The sequence below is a fragment of the Halichondria panicea genome, chromosome 13 (genome assembly GCF_963675165.1).
Source record: "Halichondria panicea chromosome 13, odHalPani1.1, whole genome shotgun sequence".
Classification (NCBI taxonomy): domain Eukaryota; kingdom Metazoa; phylum Porifera; class Demospongiae; order Suberitida; family Halichondriidae; genus Halichondria; species Halichondria panicea.
The window spans coordinates 5,126,205-5,151,204 of NC_087389.1; the positions used below are offsets into that span (position 1 = coordinate 5,126,205).

General features: G+C 40.1%; 1 protein-coding gene and 2 long non-coding RNA genes across 6 annotated transcripts; 2 read left to right on the top strand and 1 right to left on the bottom strand.

Moving 5' to 3' along the window:
• Positions 1-68: 68 nt before the first annotated feature.
• On the bottom strand, positions 69-21,315 carry LOC135346882 (uncharacterized). 4 transcript variants are annotated; one of them, XM_064544658.1, is made up of 2 exons: positions 21,161-21,271; positions 69-4,313 (listed from the first exon to the last, which is right to left on the bottom strand). In XM_064544658.1, exon 2 carries the CDS (start codon positions 4,307-4,309, stop codon positions 209-211), a length of 4,101 nt encoding a protein of 1,366 aa, XP_064400728.1. In that variant the 5' UTR covers positions 4,310-4,313; positions 21,161-21,271; the 3' UTR covers positions 69-208. The 4 variants fall into 4 exon arrangements, 3 of the variants coding, with proteins under 3 accessions (XP_064400728.1, XP_064400727.1, XP_064400726.1); XM_064544657.1 differs by lacking the exon at positions 21,161-21,271 and adding an exon at positions 5,404-5,561; XM_064544656.1 differs by lacking the exon at positions 69-4,313 and adding an exon at positions 16,511-20,899 and having other exon boundaries at positions 21,161-21,315.
• On the top strand, positions 5,888-7,225 carry LOC135346924 (uncharacterized). Its single transcript, XR_010398135.1, has 2 exons — positions 5,888-6,842; positions 6,894-7,225. It is a non-coding gene; the product is annotated as an uncharacterized LOC135346924 (long non-coding RNA).
• Positions 21,310-24,266, top strand: LOC135346925 (uncharacterized). The gene is made up of 3 exons (XR_010398137.1): positions 21,310-21,463; positions 23,762-23,863; positions 23,927-24,266. It is a non-coding gene; the product is annotated as an uncharacterized LOC135346925 (long non-coding RNA).
• The last annotated feature ends 734 nt before the right edge of the window (positions 24,267-25,000 follow it).

The following is a 25,000-nucleotide window of genomic DNA, read 5'->3' on the forward strand; positions in this document are numbered from 1 at the left end:
ACGTGTAAGTATAGATATAATGCACTCAAGCGTAATTATTAAGCAAGCAAAAATTATAGTGCGAATAATAAAAATAATGACGATTAATAATAATTACGTGTGGGTGGCTATAATTACATCTATAAAATTAATAATTATTGGAAATCAATTAACAAAATTACATTGTCATTATTAAGTCAATTATCAGTCCGTGTGCACACCGGATGACTTAGTTAGTGTTAGGAGTGGCACTACTTCCACCAGATTGAGCACTTCCACCACTTGAACTGTTTGTATTGTTAGGACTCTTTCGATTCTCTCTCTGCAGACGTCGTGATCTCACATTTTCTTCAGCTCTATTGAAGAGATCAGTGTCAGCGTCATAGCTAACTGTATTATCTGAATAAGGAGCGGGATTGAGCAATGGCTGTTCTTCAACAAGAGCTGGCTCACCACATAGTTTGCGGAAACAGTTGATAACTGGCCTGAGCCTATACACTGCAAGATAGTACACTCTTCTCTTATGGAGGATTAGCCAGCACAAGTACAAGACAAAATACACCATCGGTAGCCAGATGAGAATCACACCAAGAGCGAAGAACACCCGAGGATATTCACTACGTACTTCGGCAATATGTTGAACATGGAGGTAGATAGAAATTGAATTTATTAGAACCACGTTAAAAAGAATCAAACTGTCCAAGCAGTTGAGAAATTTTTTTTGGTATGGTTGCTTCCATACTACTAGCATGAGTAAAAGGACTACAAATATTAGTTGCCATAATCGCAGTAAAACTTCATTGCTTGAGAATACGTAAATCAGAAAAATTATCAACCGAAATAGGAAATAAATTCCAGTGAAATATTTACAGTTTGTTTTATAACAGCCTCTAAATGCATCCAAAAAGATATTGATTCTCAGAGTAGGCCAATACCTGGTCAAGAAATAAAACTTTGGCTGATCGAGTAGCCAGTTCATGAAGTCGAGTGGTCCCAACAGGAGTAGGGGAAGTAGGACCGCAACAAAGATAAAGATTGTGATTGCTAATAAGCCGTACGGCAACACATAATCTTTCTGTCCGAAGTAATATTGCCCAGCGTAATAGATGAGCGTGATGTTGGGTGTAACACCATCTTGGTCAAATATCTCAGTGGTGGAGAAGAGCTTGGTTGAAGTTAAACTGTACTTTGTATACGAGAGATAGATAAAACCAACAAAAACATGAATTAACGGCTTTTCAATAGGCTTGTTCATGTTGTTAACGGCAACCGCTGTGCTGACATTACCAATCCTTCTTTTTTTGCTGAAAAACTTGAAACTTCTGAGTGGCATCAGTAGGCGAATGACGATTATCAGTAGTAAGGGGAAAGCAGCAACGGCATAATCCAAGCAAATCACATCCAATGCATTGAGGTTTTCACGAATACAAAATGGCTCCATAAATTGAGAGAAAGTGTTCAGATTGAATATACCATAAGCAATTCGATACATTCTCTGAATCTTGTGAGGAGAATCACCACCCTTGAAATAGGGCGAAGTATTAAGGGTCAAATCAATTACCCCGGAGCCTATCAACTGAGCATAGAGAATGAAACCTACTAAAGGACCACTCATTAATCGAATATCAAAGTAGATTATAATCACAAATATGACGAGGTAAGGCAAATATGTGAGTCCAAGATAAGCAACAACATTGAGGGTAAAATTCGTGGTGTTTCTATTGCACTGAACACAGCTGTAGTCGAAAGTATTCACAGCTGTAGAATAATTCTTCAAACATTCACCACACAGTGGACCAGTACGATGGAGATGTGAGCATTGAATTTTGTCAAGGTGATCGTACCTTTTGGAAAGACGAAAGGTTTCGTTTTTGGAATATTTATGTACCAATGCGGAGCTTCCCATATATAGCTTAGTGTTATTGTACACAGGCACAAATCCAATCCAGTAACCATTTCGAATCTCAGAAATAAGATCATCCTCGTTGCAAATCAAGTTACCTTGAAAGGTTCCTAAACCCCCTCCAATACATTTGCATGTGGTATTAGCATTATCAGAGGAACTGGCAAAACCTGGCGGACACTTTAGCATTTCTAGATTTATTTCAACATGCCAATCTCTAAAACCATCGGTGTTCAATATCAATGTAATATTTTGGTTTTCACTTCCACTAATACCAACGTACTGGTCAGATATGTATGCATATGCATGTTGAACTTCTGAAGTTAGAGAACTGTTAGTGTAGGCCGTATATACAGTACTTGACGACACATCATGGTCCAAATCATCTTTAGCTTCAATATGCAGTTTAAATGTATGTCCTGGAAAAATTGACTGGTTCGGTTTATTTTGTCGGAAATACCTTGGGGAAGTGTAAATTTCCTTGCTACATTTGCTGTTTTTGTACACCCAAGTGGAAGTATTCCAGCAGAAAATGTCGGTCACATTAGTTATATTATTTGTAGCACGTTGAAACATGGCGCATGGGAGAATTGTTGAGGAGAATATAGACTGACCAAGTTTACCAGCTTGATTACTGTCGAAAGTGAACTTGGTATCCCATGTCTTAGGATTTTCAAAGGGATCCGCATATTGAAGAAAACATTTTACAGAGGAGCGCAAGTCTTCTTTTCCAATATATTTGTTAAAAATAGCTCCTCCATTAAGACGAGCAAGGTTGTTGGCAAACAGGAAGGACGTACCTTTACCAATGATCAGAGTAGCTATTCCTAAAAGAGAGATTGCACCTCCATTTGAACCACTGTTGTTTTTGAACTCCAAGTTAGTTTGATCACTGATAGTCACTATGGTACCTACTACAGCTAGAGCTGTTCCATTGTTGAAGTGAAAACACATGTACCCTTCAAACGTTACTGGGATTTCCGATACATACAAGGCACCAATCCCCACACTGTACTGCGCTACTTCAGGGTCAAGATATACAATCGTATTATTATTGAAAACACACGATGAAAAAACGGCAGTTCCTAGTTCCCCTTTGGGATAATAGTGCTCAGTGTCCACGCTTACAGCCGAGCCAAGTCTAGCTGAATTGGATTCAAAGGAGCAACCAGAAATACTTGCATTGAAAACCTGATGGCGGTGAGAAAACTGCTGATGATGATAAAACAATGCCATTGCTCCACCTAACAACGCTATATTGCTAACGAAAATGCATTCTTCGAAAGAGACAGAATTTCTCATTAAAAGTTTGTCCATTAGATGAGTGTAATAGACAACAGAAGACACACGAACTCCACCCCCAGAACCTTTGCTAGACTCAGTGACGTAACAAGTATTGTCAGTAAAATGAGAACCTGTAACGTTAATAACATTTTGAATTGTGTTATCGGCTATTACAATGTTCAATCCGGCCCCCCAGCCTGCACTATTGTTACTGAAAGTACAATTGTTTATAGTAATAGTGTTCTTCATTGCAGTGCCTTTGAAATAGAGGGAAAGTCCCCCACCACGACCAAAAGAAGAATGAATTTCATTTCTGGGTAGGATTGTAGTATCTGAACCATTATCACCAGACTGATCTATACCACGATTTAGAGAAAATGAACACCCCTCAAAAGTGTACACAGCATCACTATTGTTCTCAGTTTGTGTATTGTTCCCTCCACATGTATTGTCCCCCGGCTTACAATAGTTGAACTCCACAGCGAACCCTCCACCTCCAGACTCGTTTTTATTGCTCTCATTAATCCTGTTGTTATCAAAATGTGAGTTGTCGATGTAATTCTCACCCGCCACACTGTACATGACCACACCCACTGCATTGGTACTGTTAGAGACACTCATGTGAGACATATTAACATTGCGGCAATTGTAAAAGTACAGGCCAACTTGAATTGAAATCAATTGCAGAGTTTTTGATGTAAAATTTGAGCTAGTACTTGGTCTCCATGCTCCACAATAAAGAAAGCTCACTCTAGTAACGTTAATATTGGTAGAGTTAATAAATGCCAGTCCAGCACCTTCCATGCACTCTACTGTAGCGGTACCATTGTCTCCAACAAAGGCTATTTGTGAACCTTCTGTGAACAACATATTAGTCGCATTATTAGCCAATTTGTGGTGGTTAGCATTAGAGCTAAGATAGAAAATAGTCGAGTGTTGTTTGTCTGGAAATGCTAAAGCAATGTTTATATCACCACAAGGATGCTCCACTGAGTTAGTATAGCAGGAGCTATCATTGACGCTATTTGGATTGCCCAGATCAATGTATATTGTGTGTTGGTATTCAGTGGACTGCAAGCATTCACTCCCACAGGCACATAGCACCAGGAGCACTACTAGCGCTAGCGGCAGTGTCCGAGGCATTGCTCTGTAAATACATAAATGTAATGAGAATTGTGAATTGGTAAGTGGATTTAGACAACTACTAAGTATTAGGCCACTGCAACTTTGACTTTACATGCTTTAGTTTCCCGTCCTACTCCCTCATGCTCATTAGCTCACCTCATGGATTTGTCTATTATTCCATTGTTGACCTTTGTACCTTGTTATTGTTGCATTACGTGCCATGAGAAAGTCTTTTTGAAGCACTAACAAGCTGCTACCTGTACCTAGTAGCTACGTACATGTAGCTAGCTGCTATAGTGTTACTGATTTTTTTGGCTGCCATGTGCAGAAATCAAGAGTTCACTGAGGCTACTACCGTATAGCGCGAAATGTTCGAGGGCAGCTTAATTTTTGCGGATTTTGTGGGTTAGCAATCCTACACGAAAATAAGGCCACGAAAATTGTTCTTAATTAGAATTATCTGCTAATAACGTGCAAAGATTTAAAGGCGTGGCTTCCGATAAGCAGTCATTCCGCGAACATTGTGCAATGAAATATATGCTAAAAACGGGCTTTCTTGCTAATGCTGACTGAACATTTCAAATTAAACGTTTACCGTATATGCTCGATCAAAGGCCGCTCTTGTATAAAGACCGCATGCACCCTTGCTAGCAAAATGGTAGCCGTTCTCAAATACCGCATAGCGCGAAATTTTCGAGACACTTATATTTCTAAGATTGGCCTCTTAAAAGCGAGTTCAAGTTTATGTAGGTGAAAAAAACTGTTGATGACAAACTAAATTAGGTTGTTGAATTAGCTGAAACTAATAAATGCCGCTCTTGAACAGTGGCCTCTCTCGAATTGTAGCCAGCAAAATGAAACATTCAGTAGCCACGGCTCCTGATCAAGCATAATTATACGGTATTTGTGATTAATTATTCGTAATAGACAGCTTGTCCTCATCAACATTTTAAAATTTCCCATCGGGAAATTAAAGTCAAAGTTGCAGTGGCCTAACATAGTGTAGAATACTGTCAATAGTTGCACAGTGATCGACGTATTAAATAGCTATAGAATGAATGCTTTCCCACACACTCTTATTTATTTTACCTCAGATTTATAATTAAACTCACCATGAAGCTTCCTTACAATGGCTCTCCAACCTTCGGCTCACTGCTTGAAGCTCTTCTGATCTGAACTAAATGCAAGGCAGAGGTGTGGCTTGTGGATCCATGTTTTGCATGTACCAGCATACCAGTGGCTTCTTGACTCCAACACACCGTAGACTCGCAAGCCACTCCCTTTTCTCTGATTGGACGGGGGCGGGAGAAAAGGGACTGGTGACTCTGGGACACATTTTGTGTCTCTACCAGAATTTGGGTAGAGATTATTCATTGATTTTTCCACGTGATCCAAAAATTGCGTGAGGTTAAGTAGAATTGCGTAGCCTGCAAAAGTGATCGCGGGCTTCTTAGCTACAGTTTAAGAATGGATGCTAGTGCTAGAAAAGAGAAGATGATGGAGTAATAACATCATCAGGCATTCAGCTAGGATATAGTCATCTAAGACACCAGCAGAGATTAGCTTGTTTTAGTTTTACGTGATGAGAACTGGCAGCCGAAAGTTATTGGTTGCCTAAAGCTTTTAATAACCTGTACAATACAAGACAGATAATGGCAGACGGCAGCAGTTGAATTGAGAGTAGTCAGACTTGTACAAGCTGTCTTAAATCGCTGCCACTCCTCGGTTCAAAGAAGGACTGCCAAGATTTCTACGTTCATCAGCTGTTCCATGCTAATCCACAAGTTATGGCACAACAGACACTGGTACAAGGATCTATTAAATCAAAAGGCTGGCTAAATAGATCTGTATACTTGTCTTCTGTGTGTCTTTAGCTTTTGACACATCAGAATAAATTGGATAATTTGCACGTGACATTAATATTTAATAGCATTCCTGATTTACACTAGCCTCGATCCCAGGCCGAGTTTTCGCTTTTATAACGGTTAGGCGAACAACTGGGCCTGGTACTAGTTGTCTGCGCATGCGTCAGTCGTTCGTCAGATTCTGACGAATGGATATTCTCGTTCACTTTCGTGACATTTATATTCGTGTACTATCGTGTACTAGAAGTCAGTTCCCGTTTTATCATTATTGGAATCGATTGGAATGGCTCTTAGCTGAAGCTTCTCTCTTCTCTGAAGCTTATTCTGAAGACTGAACAACAAGGGAAGAGGTATAAAGCTTTGTCAAGCTTGTTAAGGTCAGATATTTTTGTGTGGGCCCTATGGCTATGCTATCAAGTTTTGTTCATGTTTGGCAAGATCTACCGGTAGGTAGACTATAGTTTCATCATTAATATGGTGGATCAAGTGAAGAGTGTGAGCTAGAGAACTTGGTGCTGCCATCATCAGCTCGTCGACAATGACACTATAACACGAGAAATTTAATATGTATAGATCTACACGTATTTAGAATGTCTACTTCTCTGTACAGGAGCAATGGCTAATATCCAGCTATCCCAACAGTGCTCCTCTTGGCTATACTAACGGACGAGACTGGACAGTTTGAGGTAAGGGTTTAACCGTCTTTGGTTTCTTTTAATATTGTCCTATACTCACAGGACTGGAGTATGACCTGCTCATTCGAGCGTTGCTGGGTAGCTCAGAGACATCAAGAGAATCTACGTTTTCTCAAGCAAAATTTAACTGAGTTACGAGTTGGGGCCTAGAATCAGAGAAGTCCAGCAGCCTGCTAAATCTTTTTGAAACGTAATTTGAAGGCATTCAATCATCCTGAAGTTGCCCTGGGTCACTGTAATTGTGCTGCAGCACAACTGGCAACTCCCCAGGCCTTTGTGAAGCAGCTCCCTATGTGCATCTTTTGTGTACTCCCTATGTGCATCTTTTGTGTACTCACTCTGTGCATTTTCTGTGTACAAATTTCGATTATTGATTTATTAAATATTTTTGCCGACCACAAATATACAATGAAAATTTGACGCATGCGCAGACAACTAGTACCAGGCCCAGTTGTTCGCCTAACCGTTATAAAAGCGAAAACTCGGCCTGGGATCGAGGCTAGATTTACACAGCTGTAGCCCAGAGTCACCAGTCCCTTTTCTCCCGCCCCCGTCCAATCAGAGAAAAGGGAGTGGCTTGCGAATCTAAACACACCGTACGTAGTGACCTCTCTCCACTATCTGTGCCTCCACTATATATCTATATAGTACACAGATACATCTGATCAGTTTTGTTGCATTTATTGTTATGCTGAACTGCTTCTAATCTACAAGGTACAAAGCCAATTTATGCAGAAATGTATGCATGATTTTAGGTATTATTCACCTGACCCAATACAAAATTGGGGAGGGCATGGTCAGACTATGGTATTAATATTATGTTATTATTGGCCATGGTGTCTGTTATTTTGTAAAATTATGTGCATTTGAGAACCTAATGTAAACCATGCAGTAGCACAAATCAATGCCATGATGCAGTGCCTGGCCAGTATTGTTTGTGAAAAGAGTGCTGAAAAGAGTGCTCTCAATTGCCAGGCAGTAAATACCACGAAAGGGCGGGCAACGCAAAAGGGGATGTGCATGCACTCAAATGGGAATATGGCAAGCTGTGCTCTTTGAGCATGCATCGTCGACCATAATGAATTTTCGCTCTTCATACAGATTACTAACACATGGACGAGGTGCTTTTCCACTACTTAAATCCGAAAGTAGCAGTCCTGATGATGGCACCAGTAAGATAACCGCTGATCGGATAATTATTTTGGGCCCAATTAATAAGTTCCTGAACCATACAGGAGGGCACTGCTTCGTTAACAGGGAATTTCCCAGCAGTTAGTGGGCTCCTGACCTATGGTGTTTGATAGCTGTTACTCACGTACGTATTATAACCACACATAAAACACCCATTCACATTAAATACTTGTAATTGACCTCTAATGCAAGCTGCTATGTTGACTTTGATAGTTTGATATTCAGTGCAAAGGACACAATTATAGTACTATATAATTATTGTCTATATAGTCTATCTCTCTAAAATAGCACAAAATATTAATTGCAAACAGCTTGTTATAGGAAGAGTATACTTATTAGCTATACATTATAAGACAGTTCTAGATGCCAAATTCTGCGTGTGTAACACATGGGTTGACTGCAGGCGGAGCGTCTGGTTTTCTGTAGTCCTCTGCAGTGAGGGGGGATAGTACGTCCAGGGCAGGTTCTCTCAGGATAGGAGAGTTGTAACGATCAGGGTCCGCTTCTTTCATGGCTACATCAGTTTTGCCCACAATGGTTGCCAATGGACGCATTGTCATGGAATTGTTAGCTCGTCGGAGTCTCATGTCTGCAACACCACCAGCTACTAAACTCTTTAAAGGTGTCCTTCATCTTCAACCATTAATTTTATCATTCTTCTTGAGTACGAATTGGTAAAAATGATAGCAGAGTGTTATCACAAATAGAGTGAATGATATAGTCATAGAAGTATTGGCTAGTGCTGACTGATTGCTCTTGGTATCTTTGACATAGGAAGTGCCAAATGCTAGAATAGCAAGATTGAATAGATAGAGAGTTTCGAGGGAATCGTGGAGCGTATCTTTATACAAGCCATTATTCAGTAGTTTCCAGACAATCAGTCCAACTGAAAGTATCCCAGATGATAGCACAGGGAGAGAATTACCTGGTGCCAAGGCAGCTACAAGATTATGAACAATTAGAACAAAGAGGAGCAGTCCCACCCAATAGCGATGCTTGGGTTTGAATGGAGCATGGTATGCATCCATGAAGCCAGTGTAGTATGAGTTCTTGGTCCATTTCATAACCTTGGAACAGTATGGAAACCATTGTCCAAAGAAGAGCAGTACAGTGAATAATCCACCAGCAATGAGAATTATGACAGCAGCAAAAAAGTGTGGAATGTGATTAAGAGTAAAGTATGGCACATTGCCGTCGTGCAACCAAACAATCTTGGTTGAACCGTCAGGATAATCCAAGACTCTGTATTGCAGTGCAGCACTGATAAACCGTAAGAATTTAGAGTAAGAGAGTAGGACAAGTGTGCCTAGGGCAGCAACTGGGTTCCTGTTGGAGAGGAGCTTTGCAAATGAGTCAAAGTACTTGCTCAAAATGATTATTAAGAACATTAGAAGAAACAAGTAAGCAGGAAAGACAAGTTGAAGAAGTACTTTTGCTTGAGAGTTCATTCCATCATAAAAGCATGTCTCGATTCCCAAGTCAAGACTCACCCATGATACAAAAACTGTTAAAAAGTTGTTTAAACTAGAGGAAAAAATCGTCCTATTAGCAGCTACTATGTTGGCATAAAAAATGAGCCCATGAATATGTCTAGTTGCTGTAGTGAAGTTGAGCACAAGAATAAAAATTACTAGCAATATGCCTGCCAGCGCAAATGGTATTAGTAGAAGAAGGTAACATTAGGGCATTGTTCACATCGTGACGTAGCCGGCACAAGACTGAGTCCTGATTCACATTTTCCACACAAAACACCGCTTCGATTGTAGGCACACTGTTTGTCAACATTGCTTAGACTGATGATGATCGGTTTTTCTACACAATAGTTAAATACACAGTTACTAACAACATATATACCCTGTTTCGTTGGTAGTATTTATGAATTCCATCCATACATTGTTATTACTTTCCAGCTTAATGGTCCTATTTTCCTCAGAACAGTTTGTTATCTGATATTCTTGTTGTAGGACTGGATCACAGTCACACCTGCACTCAGTATCGGACTGAATTGGTGTGAGTCCAATAGGGCATGTGCAGGGTAGAAAAAAAATATTGATGAGTTGTTTGGAAATTCCCAAATTGATGCATGGACCTTCGGCATAGAGTTCCACTTGAACGGAGCTGTCTTGTGAGAATACATTGTACTCTAATTCTGTGCACTGATTGCCAACTTCCTGTTCTGCCTGTCCTTCTTTGAGACGACCAACTCCACTCTCACTGACAACAGAACTGCGAATTGTGGCACTGATTGGATTTCTAACTTGGTCAACAGCCATAACATTGACTTTAAACATGTGTCCCTTTCTTGTAAAAACATAGTCACTTTGTGAATAGTTGCAAAAAATTACTTGAACAGGCCTAGAGGAGATTGATAATTTGGTGGAAGAGTTTATGGTGTTACTTACGTAGTCTAATCCATTTGAAGAAATGTCATATTCAACACTTTGACTTGCTGTACACCTGTCCAACAGACCTCCGTAGATGTCTGCTCCTGACTGAGTAGCTGTGTTGTTAGCCATGAATGTGTTAAAATGATTTATATCTTTGCTGGACACACTATGCAATTTAATAGTTTCAATAAAGCATTCATCAAAAATGGTTTGAGTAGCACCAATTACTGCTGCCCCTCCTCCACACGCGCTCCTTTCTGTCTTATCTTCCACAAATATCCCCCCTCCGTACTGAGCCAAATTGTTGTTAATCATTAACTTGGAAAGATATGCCTCAACAAGTAACCATTCATAAATGAGTTTTAATATATAACTTTGCTGTAGATACACTCCACCTCCATTAGCAGTTGCTGTGTTTGAGTCAATGTTGACATAATTATTATGATTGAACAATTTCAATGTTTGTAACCGCTGCATAAATACCTCCACCATTATTCTCAGCAAAGTTTCAACAATTTCACTTTGTGTACTTGGATACGCTACAGAGGAAGTTTTAATTTCTACTTTGCTTGAAAAAGCAAAAATGCCTCCACCATCCTGTGCTCTATTGTGACAGATCTTTATAGGCTTTTTTAAAAAGAGTTGACTATCTTTCAGAAATATCCCTCCTCCAAAGGTAGCTGTGTTGTTGGTGATAATCACTCCTTCTTTGTTGATATTAATGTCGCTCCGTTCAGCACTGATAGCTCCTCCCAGCACACCATGATTGTTACTGAGTGTTGTGGGTCCATTAAAGTGGACTCGACTGGAGAAACTATAGATGGGGCCATTGTTATTCATTATAATATTCGTTCCAGTGAATGTCATCTTTGACTGCAAAATGGTGAGTGCTCCACCACTAGCATAGTTGTTTGTCAGAATACTGTCAGAGACGAACACCGATCACTACCTAAGTCAACATTAATCGCTCCACCACTCTTGTTCGCTCTGTTGTTTGTCAGCGTGCTGTTGGAGAGGAATAAAAATACAAACATGACACTAATCGCTCCACCCCTCCTGTTTGCTCTGTTGTTTGTCAGTTTACTGTCGGAGATGGACACATTAGAATTACCTATTAAGCTGACGGAAACGTTAACAACAAGAATCGCTCCACCATAGTAGTCAGCTTTATTGTTTGCCAGCTCACTTTTGGAGATGGACACACTACCTATCAGAGCTAGGCCCAACATAAATCGCTCCACCAAAATTAGCTTTATTGTATGTCAGCTCACTGTTGGAGATGGACACACTACCTATCAGAGAGTTAACATAAATCACTCCACCAAAATTAGCTTTATTGTTTGTCAGCTCACTGTTGGAGATGGACACACTACCTATCACTGAGTAAACAAAAATCGCTCCACCATGCAGAAAGGCTTTGTTATTTGTGAAGTTACACCAAGTAATCACTACAGTACCAGCTACCACTTCTACTGCTCCTCCGTTCACAGCACTGTTATAGTTGAACTCCGTGTTGCTAATCAGTGCGTTGTTTGATTGAATGTCAACTGCTCCTCCATCATTTCTAGTGAACTTGCTATTTGCTATGTAGACATCATCAGCATCAACGTGAAGTGCCTGACCAGTATTGTTCATGAAGAGAGTGCTGTCAATCGTTACAGTTTGAGTATTATCAATGTTTAATATGTGGGGTTCCAGAAATTTGAAGTCCGAAAAGTAGCAGTATTTGATGTATACATCATTGGCATCATCAATGATTAAACTTTGATAAAAGTTTTGAGGTCCAACATTTATTCCAACAAAACTCAAGCGTTCAATACTCAATTCAGTAATACTAACAAAACGTATGACACCATTGCTATTGAATCCGACTACAGTTGTACTTGTATTCAGGCCAGTGATTTGCACATATGAGAAGTTGAAAATCAATAACTGCTCAGTTAACACATGATCTCCAGGTAGAAAGCTCAAGGTGAGATTGTCTCCACCAGATAACAGGTCTGTTTTAACAAGCTGCTCGAGTGTGAAACAAGTTCCATTTCGATAGTCACTACACAAGTCAGTTGAATTCACCGACACAATGTGATAGCGCTCACTCCTGGTAACAGTATAGCTAGTGACAGGAGCAGTACTAACCAGTTGAGAATATTTTTGGACAGCATATCTGAGGTGAATAATTATTATAGTTACTACTAGATTGATGTTATGCTTATAATACTGCTAAGGAAAAGTGATGACCTCAGAGAAACTACAATGAAAGTCTGCGCCTATGCTGCTCCCAAATAACTTTATAGACGCTAGCTGCAGTCATGTAGATCTATACGTTGCATGCTAGCATAGATATGGAGTGCTCAATAATATCAACTCATTTGCTGAATTGATGTCGCAATCTTTTCTTCTGATAATTCACTGCTTTTGCTATTCAATGCTCTTAATAATTGTGTTGAAACATGCAGTATCCCACACTTGCATGATTTGAGTTAACTGTTTTAGGTAGTTGCATTGTGTGTCAGTGACATGTGAGAGGATTGCTTTAGGTATATGTCAGTGACATGTGAGGGGACTGCTTTAGGTAGTGGCATTGTGTGTCAGTAGTGACATGTGAGAGGACTGTTTTAGGTAGTGGCATTGTGTGTCAGTAGTGACATGTGAGAGGACTGTTTTAGGTAGTGGCATTGTGTGTCAGTAGTGACATGTGAGAGGACTGTTTTAGGTAGTGGCATTGTGTGTCAGTAGTGACATGTGAGGGGACTGTTTTAGGTAGTGCATGGCGTTATGTGTATGCCATGTGAGAGGACCTTATACTATATAGATCTATAATTTATATTATGTAGTTCTTTGACTATCTACAGTTAGACACTGCATGCTTTGGAGTTGTCTATGCATGGGATTTAGAAGCAGGCACTGATTTAGTATCCCGAGTATATAGCGAGGGTACTAAAGTGGCTGAGGCTTTTAAATCACATGGATGCTGACAGAACAGATACTACAGTGTGCATGCGGATTGGATCGAGTTATGCTCTCGCAGGATTTCTACGCTTTTTGGTGTTTCACATTGCAAATGTTTTTGTGGTATTATAGTATATTAGTCCCATAGTATACAGAGGCATTTTCCCCATGTACTTCCCATGTACATCTTATCTATCGAACTAAAAAACATTTGCCTATTGCAGTGTTGAGCACATGTACAGGTGTACACAGTCCATGCATCCATGCATGGTGACATCGAAGTGTGATGTGGACTGGAAGATGGAAGTTTGGAACTGTCTCATTTCATTATTTATTGTCAATTTGTACAACTAATGCTTATGACGTTGTAACGGATTGGAGTTATGCACTAGCCAAATTATACCTTTCCTGGCAATCCTATAGCATCGTTTTACATGGCAAATGTTTTTTTAGGTGATTCCCTTTTTTTTAAGGAAATGTGAAATTACCTAAGGGAATGTCAAGAAGCAGAGAAGTTCAAGAAGAGAAGACAGGACTGGAATAAACACTTATTATTATTATATATATATTCATTTTACTATCTAGTGATAAAAATTAATGACAGCCATGACATGTTTAATGCATGTGCTTCGAAGAGCAGAAGCATGGCAATCCGAGGCCTATAGCAGTAGCGTAGGAACGAGGAGGGGCTGGAGCCCCCATACATTTCTAGGCTACATGTATAGAGATGACTTATCAATAGATAGCTGCACTTTTTCTTGAAAATTGCGTAGAAACCTGTACCAGCCCAAAAATACATGTAAATTGTGAATGACGTTGTAACGGATGAGTTATGCTCTCGTCTTGTTTCCACGCTTTTTGGTGTTTCCCCTGGCCAATCCTAGCAATTTTTCACATTACAAATGTTTTTCTAGTCGGATATGTGCAGACAGCCCACTCTGCAGCTGGTCTCTTAGACATAATTATAGCAATTAATAATCATAAACATACAGCGTTGATGACCACAGGCATAGCTATAATTATTATACATAACATGAATCGTAAACACAATTTTGGTAATAACAAAGATAATAGTGCCCGGGTGGGCAGCATAATAGATCTAGCTTAGCCTAGTGAGTATAATTATAGCTACATAATTACTAGTAGATCATCATGTTCTGATATGTTAATGACATTATCTGTTACTTGCACATCCGATGATTTTGAGCTTCCAGTGCCAGTGCTGGGTCGACCACTTTCGCCAGTTGCAATCCCAGATGAAACCATAACACTATAGTTCCATACACATCAGCAATACTTCACAACAATATCGGTAACGACTACAGTACTGGTAACCTTTTTCAGAGGATTTGGTTTGTTTCTGGACCTGCTCGTCTCTTTCGCTCTATTGAACATGTCATTATCTGTCAATCCATTGTTCATTATTTTACAAAGATGATAAAAACTGAAATTGCCAACACACCATATGGCCAAATGTATTGCAGCTCCTCAAAATGATACTGTCCAGCGTAGTAGACTAGATAGGCACCAGGCACACCAAATACACTAGTCGTAGAGAGTTTGTCTATTATTCCACATTTGTCGTCCCCTGGTTTACAATAGTTGAACTCCACAGCGAACTCTCCACCTCCAGACTCGTTTTTATTGATCCTGTTGTTATCAAAATGTGAGTAGCCGATGTAATTCTCACCAGCCACACTGTATACATGACCACACCCACTGCCTCGGTACTGTTAGAGACAACACTCATGCAAGACATATTAACATTGCGGCAATTGTAAAAGTACAAGCCAACTCGAATCAAAATCAATTGCAAAGTCTTTGATGTAAAATGTGAGCTATATAGTGCTTGGTCTCCATGCTCCACAATAAAGAAAGCTCATGGCACTCTAGTAATGTTAATATTTGGTAGAGGTAATAAATGCCAGTCCAGCACCTTCCATGCACTCTACTATAGCGGTACCATTGTCTCCAACAAAGGCTATTTGTAAACCTTCTGTAAACAACATAATTATTAGTCGCATTATTAGCCAATTGATGGTAGAGCTAAGATAGAAGACGGTCGAGTGTTGTTTGTCTGGAAATGATGTGAAAATGGACAAGTAACTTACAAGACACACTCGACAACATAATGGAGTGTGGTCCGTTTCTTCAGTCTGTGTGTGCGCGTTAAGACTCACAGTTAATAGCATTAGAAACAAGAAATTTGGCGAGTGCATAACTCCAATCCGTTACAACGTCATTCACATGCATGTTGTACTTTGTACTTTTTCCCCGCTCTTTGAACGACTTTGATACATGCATTTTGGGTATATTTTTGTGACATAATGACATGATAATGTTCCCTAAATACAGTGTTGAGCACAGGCATATACACAGTCCATCCATTCGTGGAAATGTGAAATGCCTAAGGGAACGTCAAGAAGCAAGAAAAGTTCAAGAAGAGAAGACATGCAGGACTGGAATAAACACTTATTATTATCTAATAATAGATTTAATATGTATATAATTATAGTGATAAAAATTAATGACAGCCATGAAAATATGTTTTTACTTCTGTACTGAAAAAAGAAAGGGAATCAAACTAAATGCAATGTGTAATGTTGCTAGGATTTCCAGGAAAAGCGCAAAAAAGCGAAGAAGCAAGAAATTCGGCGAGTGCATGCATAACTCCAATCCGTTACAACGCCATGAACATGTACTGTCAGTGTTGATATTACATTAGCACAATTAAAATTTTAAGGAATTGAGACAGTGCCGGTTCCAAGCTTCCATCCAGCTTCCATCCACAACACTTCAATGTCACCACACATGGATGGACTATGCTAAACAGAGTATTAGGGAACATTATAAACATGGTCTATGACACAAAATATTCTCAAAAACGTATGTATTTTTTGCGCTTTTCCTGACAATCCTAGCAATGTTACACATTGCAAATGTGTTTTTAGTTCGATAATATTAGGTATTAATGGCCGTAGTGAATCGAATGCAGACACAGCGGGCCCACTATGCAGCTGGTCGCTGGTCTTTATACATATTAATACGTGTAAGTAGATCTAAATGCACCTCATTAAACAAACCGTCCTTGGCCTCCGGGCTTCGCCCTTGTCCTCGAAGGTTTACTGCATGCCATAAATTTTTATGCATATATATAGTGGACAATAAGTATAACATACACAAAATTAATGATAATTAGGATTGGATTTAGGGAGGAAGTCAAATTAACATAATAATAATTACATATAATTATTATTGCTATAATTATCTAATATAATTATAGCAATATCTGTTTTTCAGTCCGTGTGCACACCGGATGACTTAGAGCTATTGGTAGTGTTAGGAGTGGTATTACTTCCGCCAGATTGAAACCCAGAAGATAACATCGATTTTACGCCAGCACTTCCACCATTTGAACTGTTTGTATTGTTGGGGCTCTTTCGATTCTCTCTCCGCAGATATCGTGATCTCATATTTTCTTCAGCTCTAATGAAAAGATCGGTGTCAGTATCATTGCTAACCGTAATATCTGAGTAAGAACTAGCGGGGTTGAGCAATGGCTGCTGTTCTTCAACAAGAGCTGGCTCACCACAGTACTTGCGGAAACAGTTGATAACCGGCCTGAGCCTATACACTGCAAGATGGTACACTCTTCTCTTATGGAGGATTAGCCAGCACAAGTACAGGACAAAATACACCATCGGTAGCCAAATTAGAATCACACCAAGAGTGTAGTACATGAAAGGATAGTCCGTGTGTACATTGGCAATTTTTTGAACGCAAAGGTAGATAGAAATCAAGTTTATAAGGACCACATTAAAAAGAATCAAACTGTCCAAGTAGTTGAAAAATTTGGTTTTATACGGCTGTTTCCATGCTACTAGCACGAGTAGAATGACTACAAACACGAGTTGCCATACTCGCAGGAAAATTTCATTGCTCGAGAATCCGTAAACAAGAAAGATTATCAAACGAAACAGGAAATAAATTCCAGTGAAATATTTACAGTTTGTTTTATAACACCCTCTAAATGCATCCAAAAAGATATTGATTTTCAGAGTTGGCCAAAATCTATTTAAGAAATAAAACTTTGGCTGATCGGTTAGCCAGTTCATGAAGTCGAGTGGTCCCAACAGAAGCAGGGGAAGTAGGACGGCAACAAAGATAAAGATAGTGATTGCTAATAAGCCGTAGGGCAACACATACTCTTTCTGTCCAAAGTAAAACTGTCCAGCATAATAGATGAGCATGATGTTGGGTGTAGCACCGTCTTGGTCAAATACATAAGTGGTGGAGAAGAGTTTGGTTGACGTTAAACTGAACTTTGTATACGAAAGATAGATAAAACCAACGAAAGCGTGAATTAACGGCCTTTCAGTAGGTTTGTTCATATTATTGTTAGCGGTAACCGTTGTACTGACATTACGAATCCCTCTTTTTTTGTTGAAAAACTTAAAGCTTTTGAGTGGCATCAGTAGGCGAATGACGATTATCAATAGTAAGGGGAAAGCAGCAACGGCATAATCCAGGCAAATCACATCTAATGCATTGAGGTTTTCATGAATACAAAATGGCTCCATAAATTGAGAGAAAGTGTTCAGATTGAATATGCCATAAGCAATTTGATATGCCTTTTGAATACTGTGAGGAATGTCACCACTCTTGAAATAAGGTAAACTTTTAAGAGTCAAATCAATTACCGCAGAGCCTATCAATTGAGCATAGAGAATGAAACCTACTAAAGGACCACTCATTAATCGAATATCAAAGTAGATTATAATCACAAATATGACGAGGTAAGGCAAATATGTGAGTCCAAGATAAGCAACAACATTGAGGGCAACATTTGTAGTGTTTCTATTGCACTGAACACAGTTGTGGTCGAAAGTATTCACAGCTGTGGAATAATTCTTCAAACATTCACCACACAGTGGACCAGTACGATGGAGATGTGAGCATTGATTGTAGTCAAGGCGATCATACCTCTGGGAAATAGGGAAGGTGTCTATTTCAGAATACCTATGCAACAATGCGGTGCTTCCCATATATAGCTTAGTGTTATTGTACGCAGGCACAACTCCAATCCAGTAACCATTTCGAATCTCAGAAATCATACTATCTTTGTTGCAAATCAAGTTACCACGGAAGGTATTCGGGCGTTTGGGCCCTCCTATACATTTGCATGTATTATTAACAAGATACGCACTGTCAGAGGAACTCGTTAGAATATAACTAGTAGGCATACTGGCAACAAAGCCTGGCGGACACTTTTGCATTTCTAGATTTATCTCTATATGCCAATCTCTATGACCAGCTGTGTTTAATTTCAATGTAATATTTTGGTCTTCACTTCCACTTATACCAACGTACTGGTCAGATATGTATGCATATGGCGGTTCAACTTCTGATTTGTGAGGATTGCTAGTGTAGGCCGTGTATACAGTATTTGAAGACACATTATGACCCAAATCATCTTTAGCTACAATTTGCAGGTAAAATGGATGTCCTGGAAAAATTGGCTGGTTGGGATATTCTTGAAGGAAAGACCCTGGGGAAGTGTGAATTTCCTTGATACATGTACTGTTTTTGTACACCCAAGTGGAATTATTCCAGCAGAAAATTTCCTTCACAATAGCCCTATCACTTGTAGCATCTTGAAACCTAGAGCATGGGAGAATCGTCGAAGAGAATATAGACTGACCAAGTTTACCAGCTTGATTACTGTCGAAAGTGAACTTGGTATCCCATATCTTAGGATTTTCAAAGGGATCCGCATATTGAAGAAAGCATTTAACAGAGGAACGCAAGTCTTCTTTTCCAATGTAGTTGTTAAAAATAGCTCCTCCATTAAGACGAGCAAAGTTGTTGGAAAACAGGAAGGACGTACCTTTACCAATGAACAGAGTAGCTATTCCTAAAAGAGAGATTGCACCTCCATTTGAACCGCTGTTTTTTATAAAAACCAAGTAAGTTTTATCACTGATATTAACTGTGGTACCTACTACAGCTAAAGCTGTTCCGTTGTTGAGCTGAAAAATTAAGAATTCTGTGAACGTCACCGGGACTTCTGATACGTACAAAGCACCAATGCCCACACTGTAAGGCGCTATTTCAGAGTCAACGTATACAATCGTATTGTTGGTAAAAACACACGAAGAAAAAATAGCTGATCCTAGTTCCCCTTTGGGATAATAGTTCTCATTGTCCACGCTTACAGCCGAGCCAAGCCTAGCTGAATTGAAATCAAACGTGCAACCAGAAACGCTGGCTTCAAAAACCTGATGGTGGTGTGAAAATTGTTGATGATGATAAGACAATGACATCGCTCCACCTAACAGCGCTCTATTGCGAATGAAATTGCATTGATCGAAAGAGACAGAATTTCTCATCAAAAGTTTGTCCATTGGATGAGTGTAATAGACAACAGAAGACACACGAACTCCACCCCCAGAGCCACCTTTGTTAGACTCAGTAACGTAACAATTATTGTCAGTAAAATGAGAGCCTGCAACATTTACAACATTTTGAATTGTGCTATCAGCTATTTCAATGATCAATCCGGCCCCCCAGGTTGCATTATTGTGACTGAAATTACAATTGTTTATAGTAATATTGTTCTTCATTGCGGTGCCTTTGAAATAGAGGGAAAGTCCCCCACCACGACCGAGAGAGGAGTGAGTAGCCTTTCTCGGGAGGATTGACGTATCTGAACCATTTTCACCAGATTGATCTATACCACGATTAAAAGAAAATGAACACCCCTCAAATACATACACAGCATCACTAATGTTCTCAGTTTGTGTATTGTTGTCTCCACATGTATTGTCCCCAGGCTTACAATAGTTGAACTCCACAGCGAACCCTCCACCTCCAGACTCATTTTTATTGCTCTCATTAATTCTGTTGTTATCAAAATGTGAGTAACCAATGTAATTCTCACCCGCCACACTGTACATGACCACACCCACTGCCTCGGTACTGTTTGAGACACTCATGCAAGACATATTAACATTGCGACAATTGTAAAAGTACATGCCAACTCGAATCGAAAGCAATTGCAAAGTCTTTGATGTAAAATTTAAGCTAGTACTTGGTCTCCATGCTCCACAATAAAGAAAGCTCACACTAGTAATGCTAATATTGGTAGAGTTAATAAATGCCAGTCCAGCACCTTCCATGCACTCTACTGTAGCGGTACCATTGTCTCCAATAAAAGCTATTTGTGAACCTTCTGTGAACAACATATTAGTCGCATTATAAGCCAATTTGTGGTTAGCATTAGAGCTAAGATAGAAGATGGTCGAGTGTTGTTTGTCTGGAAATGCTAAAGCAATGTTTATATCACCACAAGGATGCTCCACTGAGTTAGTATAGCAGGAGCTATCATTGACGCTATTTGGATTGCCCGGATCAATGTATATTGTGTGTTGGTATTTAGTGGACTGCAAGCATTCACTCCCACAGGCACATAGCACCAGGAGCACTACTAGCGCTAGCGGCTGTATCCTAGGTAGCATGGTTCTGTAAATATATAAATGTATTGATTATTGTATATTGGCAAGTGGAGTTTAGGATCAACTTAAATTTAATAGCTAGATCTACACGAAAATAACTAGTCTAAGACTAAGTATTATAAACACTACTAGCGTAGTCTAGAGTATATTATACCTCATAACGACTACAATAGCTGCACAGTACAGCGACATAATAGCTATAGAAATAAACATGCGCTTTCCAACACAGTCACTCGATAGTTTTGCTCAGACTCTAGAATAAACTCACCATGGAGCTTAATCCTTACAATGGCTCTCCAACTTTTGGATCCACTGCTGGCTTGCAATCTTATATAGGGCAGTGTGTGGGGGAAGCTTCTTCTGAACTCATGCAAAGGCAGAGGTGTGGCTTATGGATCTTTGATCAGCTGAACCATAGATAAACGATCTATGGCTGAACCACCATTCACGTGTTTTGCAGGGAATGTACCTCCTAGCTGAGCGTGCAGTGGCTTCTTGATGACTCCAACACTGAGTGACCTCCCTCCACTATCTATGCCTCCACTATACACATAGACGTTTTGATTGTAAGGTTAGTTTTGTTGTTGACTGCTGAACTGCATCAGATATGAAGCCAATTTATGCAGAAATGATGATATTATATCATCAGGTATTATATTTGGTTCATCCCACATCGCCAGTTCTGCTTACCAAAAATGGCCCACTAGGAACCCCGGCATTCAATGGCTGGCTTCAATTAAGCAAGTCAAGCTTCTTACCCATTTAAAGTTTGAGAATAGCTCGACACTGTTGCTAAGGTGGGTGTGCATAGGAGGCGCTAATACACACAGAATAATTAAGTGGAATATTATGCTGTGAATCACTGAATGCACTGAATGCACGCACGTGCATGGAGGTGGATAGATATAATATACTCATTGAACTGTTTAATACCGTACAATTTGTGTATTAATAGAGCTATTTCATCACGTGAGCAATTTAGCCATGCAGCTGCCCACACTTTGCACTCTGGTGTACATGCAGCACATTGTTGATAGCACTACCTGAGGTAGCCTCGTTCCAAGCCTCACTGTATTTTTCAACTTAAAAAAAATCGGCCCCGGGACCGAGGCTATACCGAGGTAGCATTGCAGAAAGTGAAATAATTATAATCCTCCGTGCCGACCCGATCCTATAGAAAATACCCGATCCTTCGTATGCCTGCTTAGTGGCTATAGTGCTTACAGTACAGATCTATTTTCTATCTAGCTACAGGGACATTCCATGCCAACTCAAATGAGCACCCCCTCCGATTTCAACGAAGCTTGGCATATACATACCTTACCATAAGTTATATAACCACACCCAATTTTAGCCCCATATTATATGTCGTATGGCCTCTTAGTTATGGGCCGTTGAAAATTCACCAAAATTTACAAATTCAACAGCAATTTATAGAAAGGCAGGCCTGCAAAAAAAAGATAAAAGTTAAGGGAGAGTGGGTGTTTTTAGACTGTTAGAGGCTTCCCAAACCACATTGATAAATTGTGGTCACAAATAAGCCTTATAAGGGTATAGAGTGCAGGGCCGTAAATAGCTTAGGTTTGCAGGGGTGGCAAAATAACAGCTGAAAATTTTCACTAAAAAAAAGGTCAACTGTTATTTCATATCCTCTGAGTATGGCAACTTTCAACTTGCTGTGGCACCAACCTAGACCAACTAAAACAAGGTAGCTTGAGCTAGAAAGGTACTCCTGCTTCCAGAGGCGCAGTGGAGCTCAGAATTTTACCTAAAAAAAAGTAATCACTTGTTCTCAACAGTCAGCATGCGCATCAGATAGCCCTGCCCACATCTCAATTTCATTACATCATTCTAACCGATAAAAGCATTGGGCATGTGCAGATCAGTAATTTTGGCAGATCTAGAATGCCAGGGGGGGCAGTTGCCCTCCCTGCCCCAGGGGCGTAGCCAGGGGGGTGCTAGGGGTGCTCGAGCACCCCCAACCAGTCTGAGTCAAGTATACAAATCACACAGAAATGTATCTGATTATCCAGCTGAGCACCCTTTCTCTTCCAGATCTTGCTGCAGTTAGGCTGTTAGCTAGCTAGTATAGCAAGGAAAACGATTTAGTCTCTAAACTGTGAGGTATTCTGGCTTAAATCTATAAACTAGTTCTCTTTTGTGATCGTGGCCAGCTTCTCTATGCAAATAAACGTTCAGCCACGCCCAACTTGGCAGATAAGTTAAGTTTGACGTCATTAATAAGAGGTGTGGCTTCCGGTCAACAAAATTTCGGCGCTGCGCGGCTAAAAACGGTGTGCGATTATCTGTGATAGCACCTCTTTCTCCAAAATCCTGGCTACGCCCCTGTGCCCCCCCCCGCTGTCTACGGCCCTGGAGTGCATGGGTGGTTGTGGGTTTTTTTAGATTTCATAAAAAGAGACCCGCTTGCATCCGTGAAGCATGTAATTAAGTTGGCTTGGCCTATAAGTTTATCTCCTTCACTATGTTTTTGTGTCAAAGGGGTGTTCCATGGAACCTGTCAGTCTGGATCCGCCACTGATGCATGCACTACACTAGCATGCATTGTATGGTTGTACTCTAGACAAAATTCGAGATTGTGATAGTGTATAGTGTGTGCATGCAGCTACACAACTATTATAATACTTTGCGGTATATCCATTGTTGAACGCACACAATGATATGTAGTACCTAGACACTAGAGTAGAGTTGATAAGATCTAAGTACCTCAGAGGGTATTAGCAAAGGCTTCTCTTCATACGCCCTTGGTATTAGTATATAGACATGCATGCATGCACTGTTTTGTTGGTATCCGTGATCTAGAAGCCCTCCGTGTACGAACAATGCTAATAATTGTTTATTTTGTCAGGATCAACGGACTGCTTCGATGTTGGCTGCATGCAGTGGTTCCCTGGAGATGGTCTCTCTATTCTTGGTGAAGGTGCTGATGTTAACCTATATATAGGACAAGGTGGGTGTGGTAATATTTGCACCTGCATATCACCTGGCAATCACATGACTGACTCTTGTGCAGGACGGCTCTTTGGCACTCATGTTTGCTAGTGAGAGTGGTCATATGGAGTAGCGGGGTCACTTCTCACACACCTTCACACAGATCACAGCCTCATGCAAGGACAATTTAAGGTAAGGGTTTGCTATTTTCATTAACACTGTATTTTTATATAACCAGGACGGTCTAACAGCTCTGGACGTTGCTAAAAGATGCTGGGTTCATCGAACTAATTAATGGCACTGCTGGGAAATGACAATGATGACTATAATTAGGATTTTATCAATGATCATTGTGCTATTTTTTGTATCTCCTGTGTTTGTGCGCATTATTGTTAATTGAGGGCGGCAAGTGCCCGAGTGTGTTGCCTCAATTCCAAGCCGCCATAAATTCTAATCCAGGAAGCCATATAAAAGCTTATTTCCGTACCAATATGCAATACGCAATCAGGAGTGCATGAACACACTCCAGATGCAATGCACAAGATGCTTCAACTACTCGGCCTGTTAGTGACAGCTGGTCTCCTCTCTCCTTGCAATTGCATGGCAAAGACCTTCCATGGCCATGTTGCTCCAGCCCTCCCAGCAGCTGACTGTCCTGAACCTTGTCACACCCTGGACCAGTATGCTCAGAACCAGAGTTTTATATTAGCTGGCTACAACAACATCACTCTGATATTCCTGGAGGGAGTCCACAATCTCAACGACTCCTTTGTTGTTTATACTAACCTCATAATCTTGCAGCCAGCACTTCCAAACCAGCAACAACGCCCGAAGGTTGTTGGTAGATTTGACGCTTATTACAGACTGCTTGTAATCAAAGCATGATCGAAAAAATTTTGTTTGACAATGTTCAACTAGGTTGTGCTTCAGAATGATAATTATACAATTGAAGGATTTACAAGTACAGTTATTATTCAATGGTGTGATTTTTTTGGTAGTGGTGGCTTGATACTTGGTGAGCCAAATGCCAGACCTGATGGATGTTGACAGTTTAATAGCAATTAAAAACTCGACTATATCTTATGCCGCTCTGGGAGTCGGTGTCGGGCTAGTAAAGGAACTTTTGATTGAGGACAGCATGATGGTTCAGAATAAT

Bases quoted from the DNA above. Each gene is read 5' to 3' on its own strand.
- LOC135346882 (XM_064544656.1), bottom strand. From the start codon at position 20,895: ATGCTACCTAGGATACAGCCGCTAGCGCTAGTAGTGCTCCTGGTGCTA.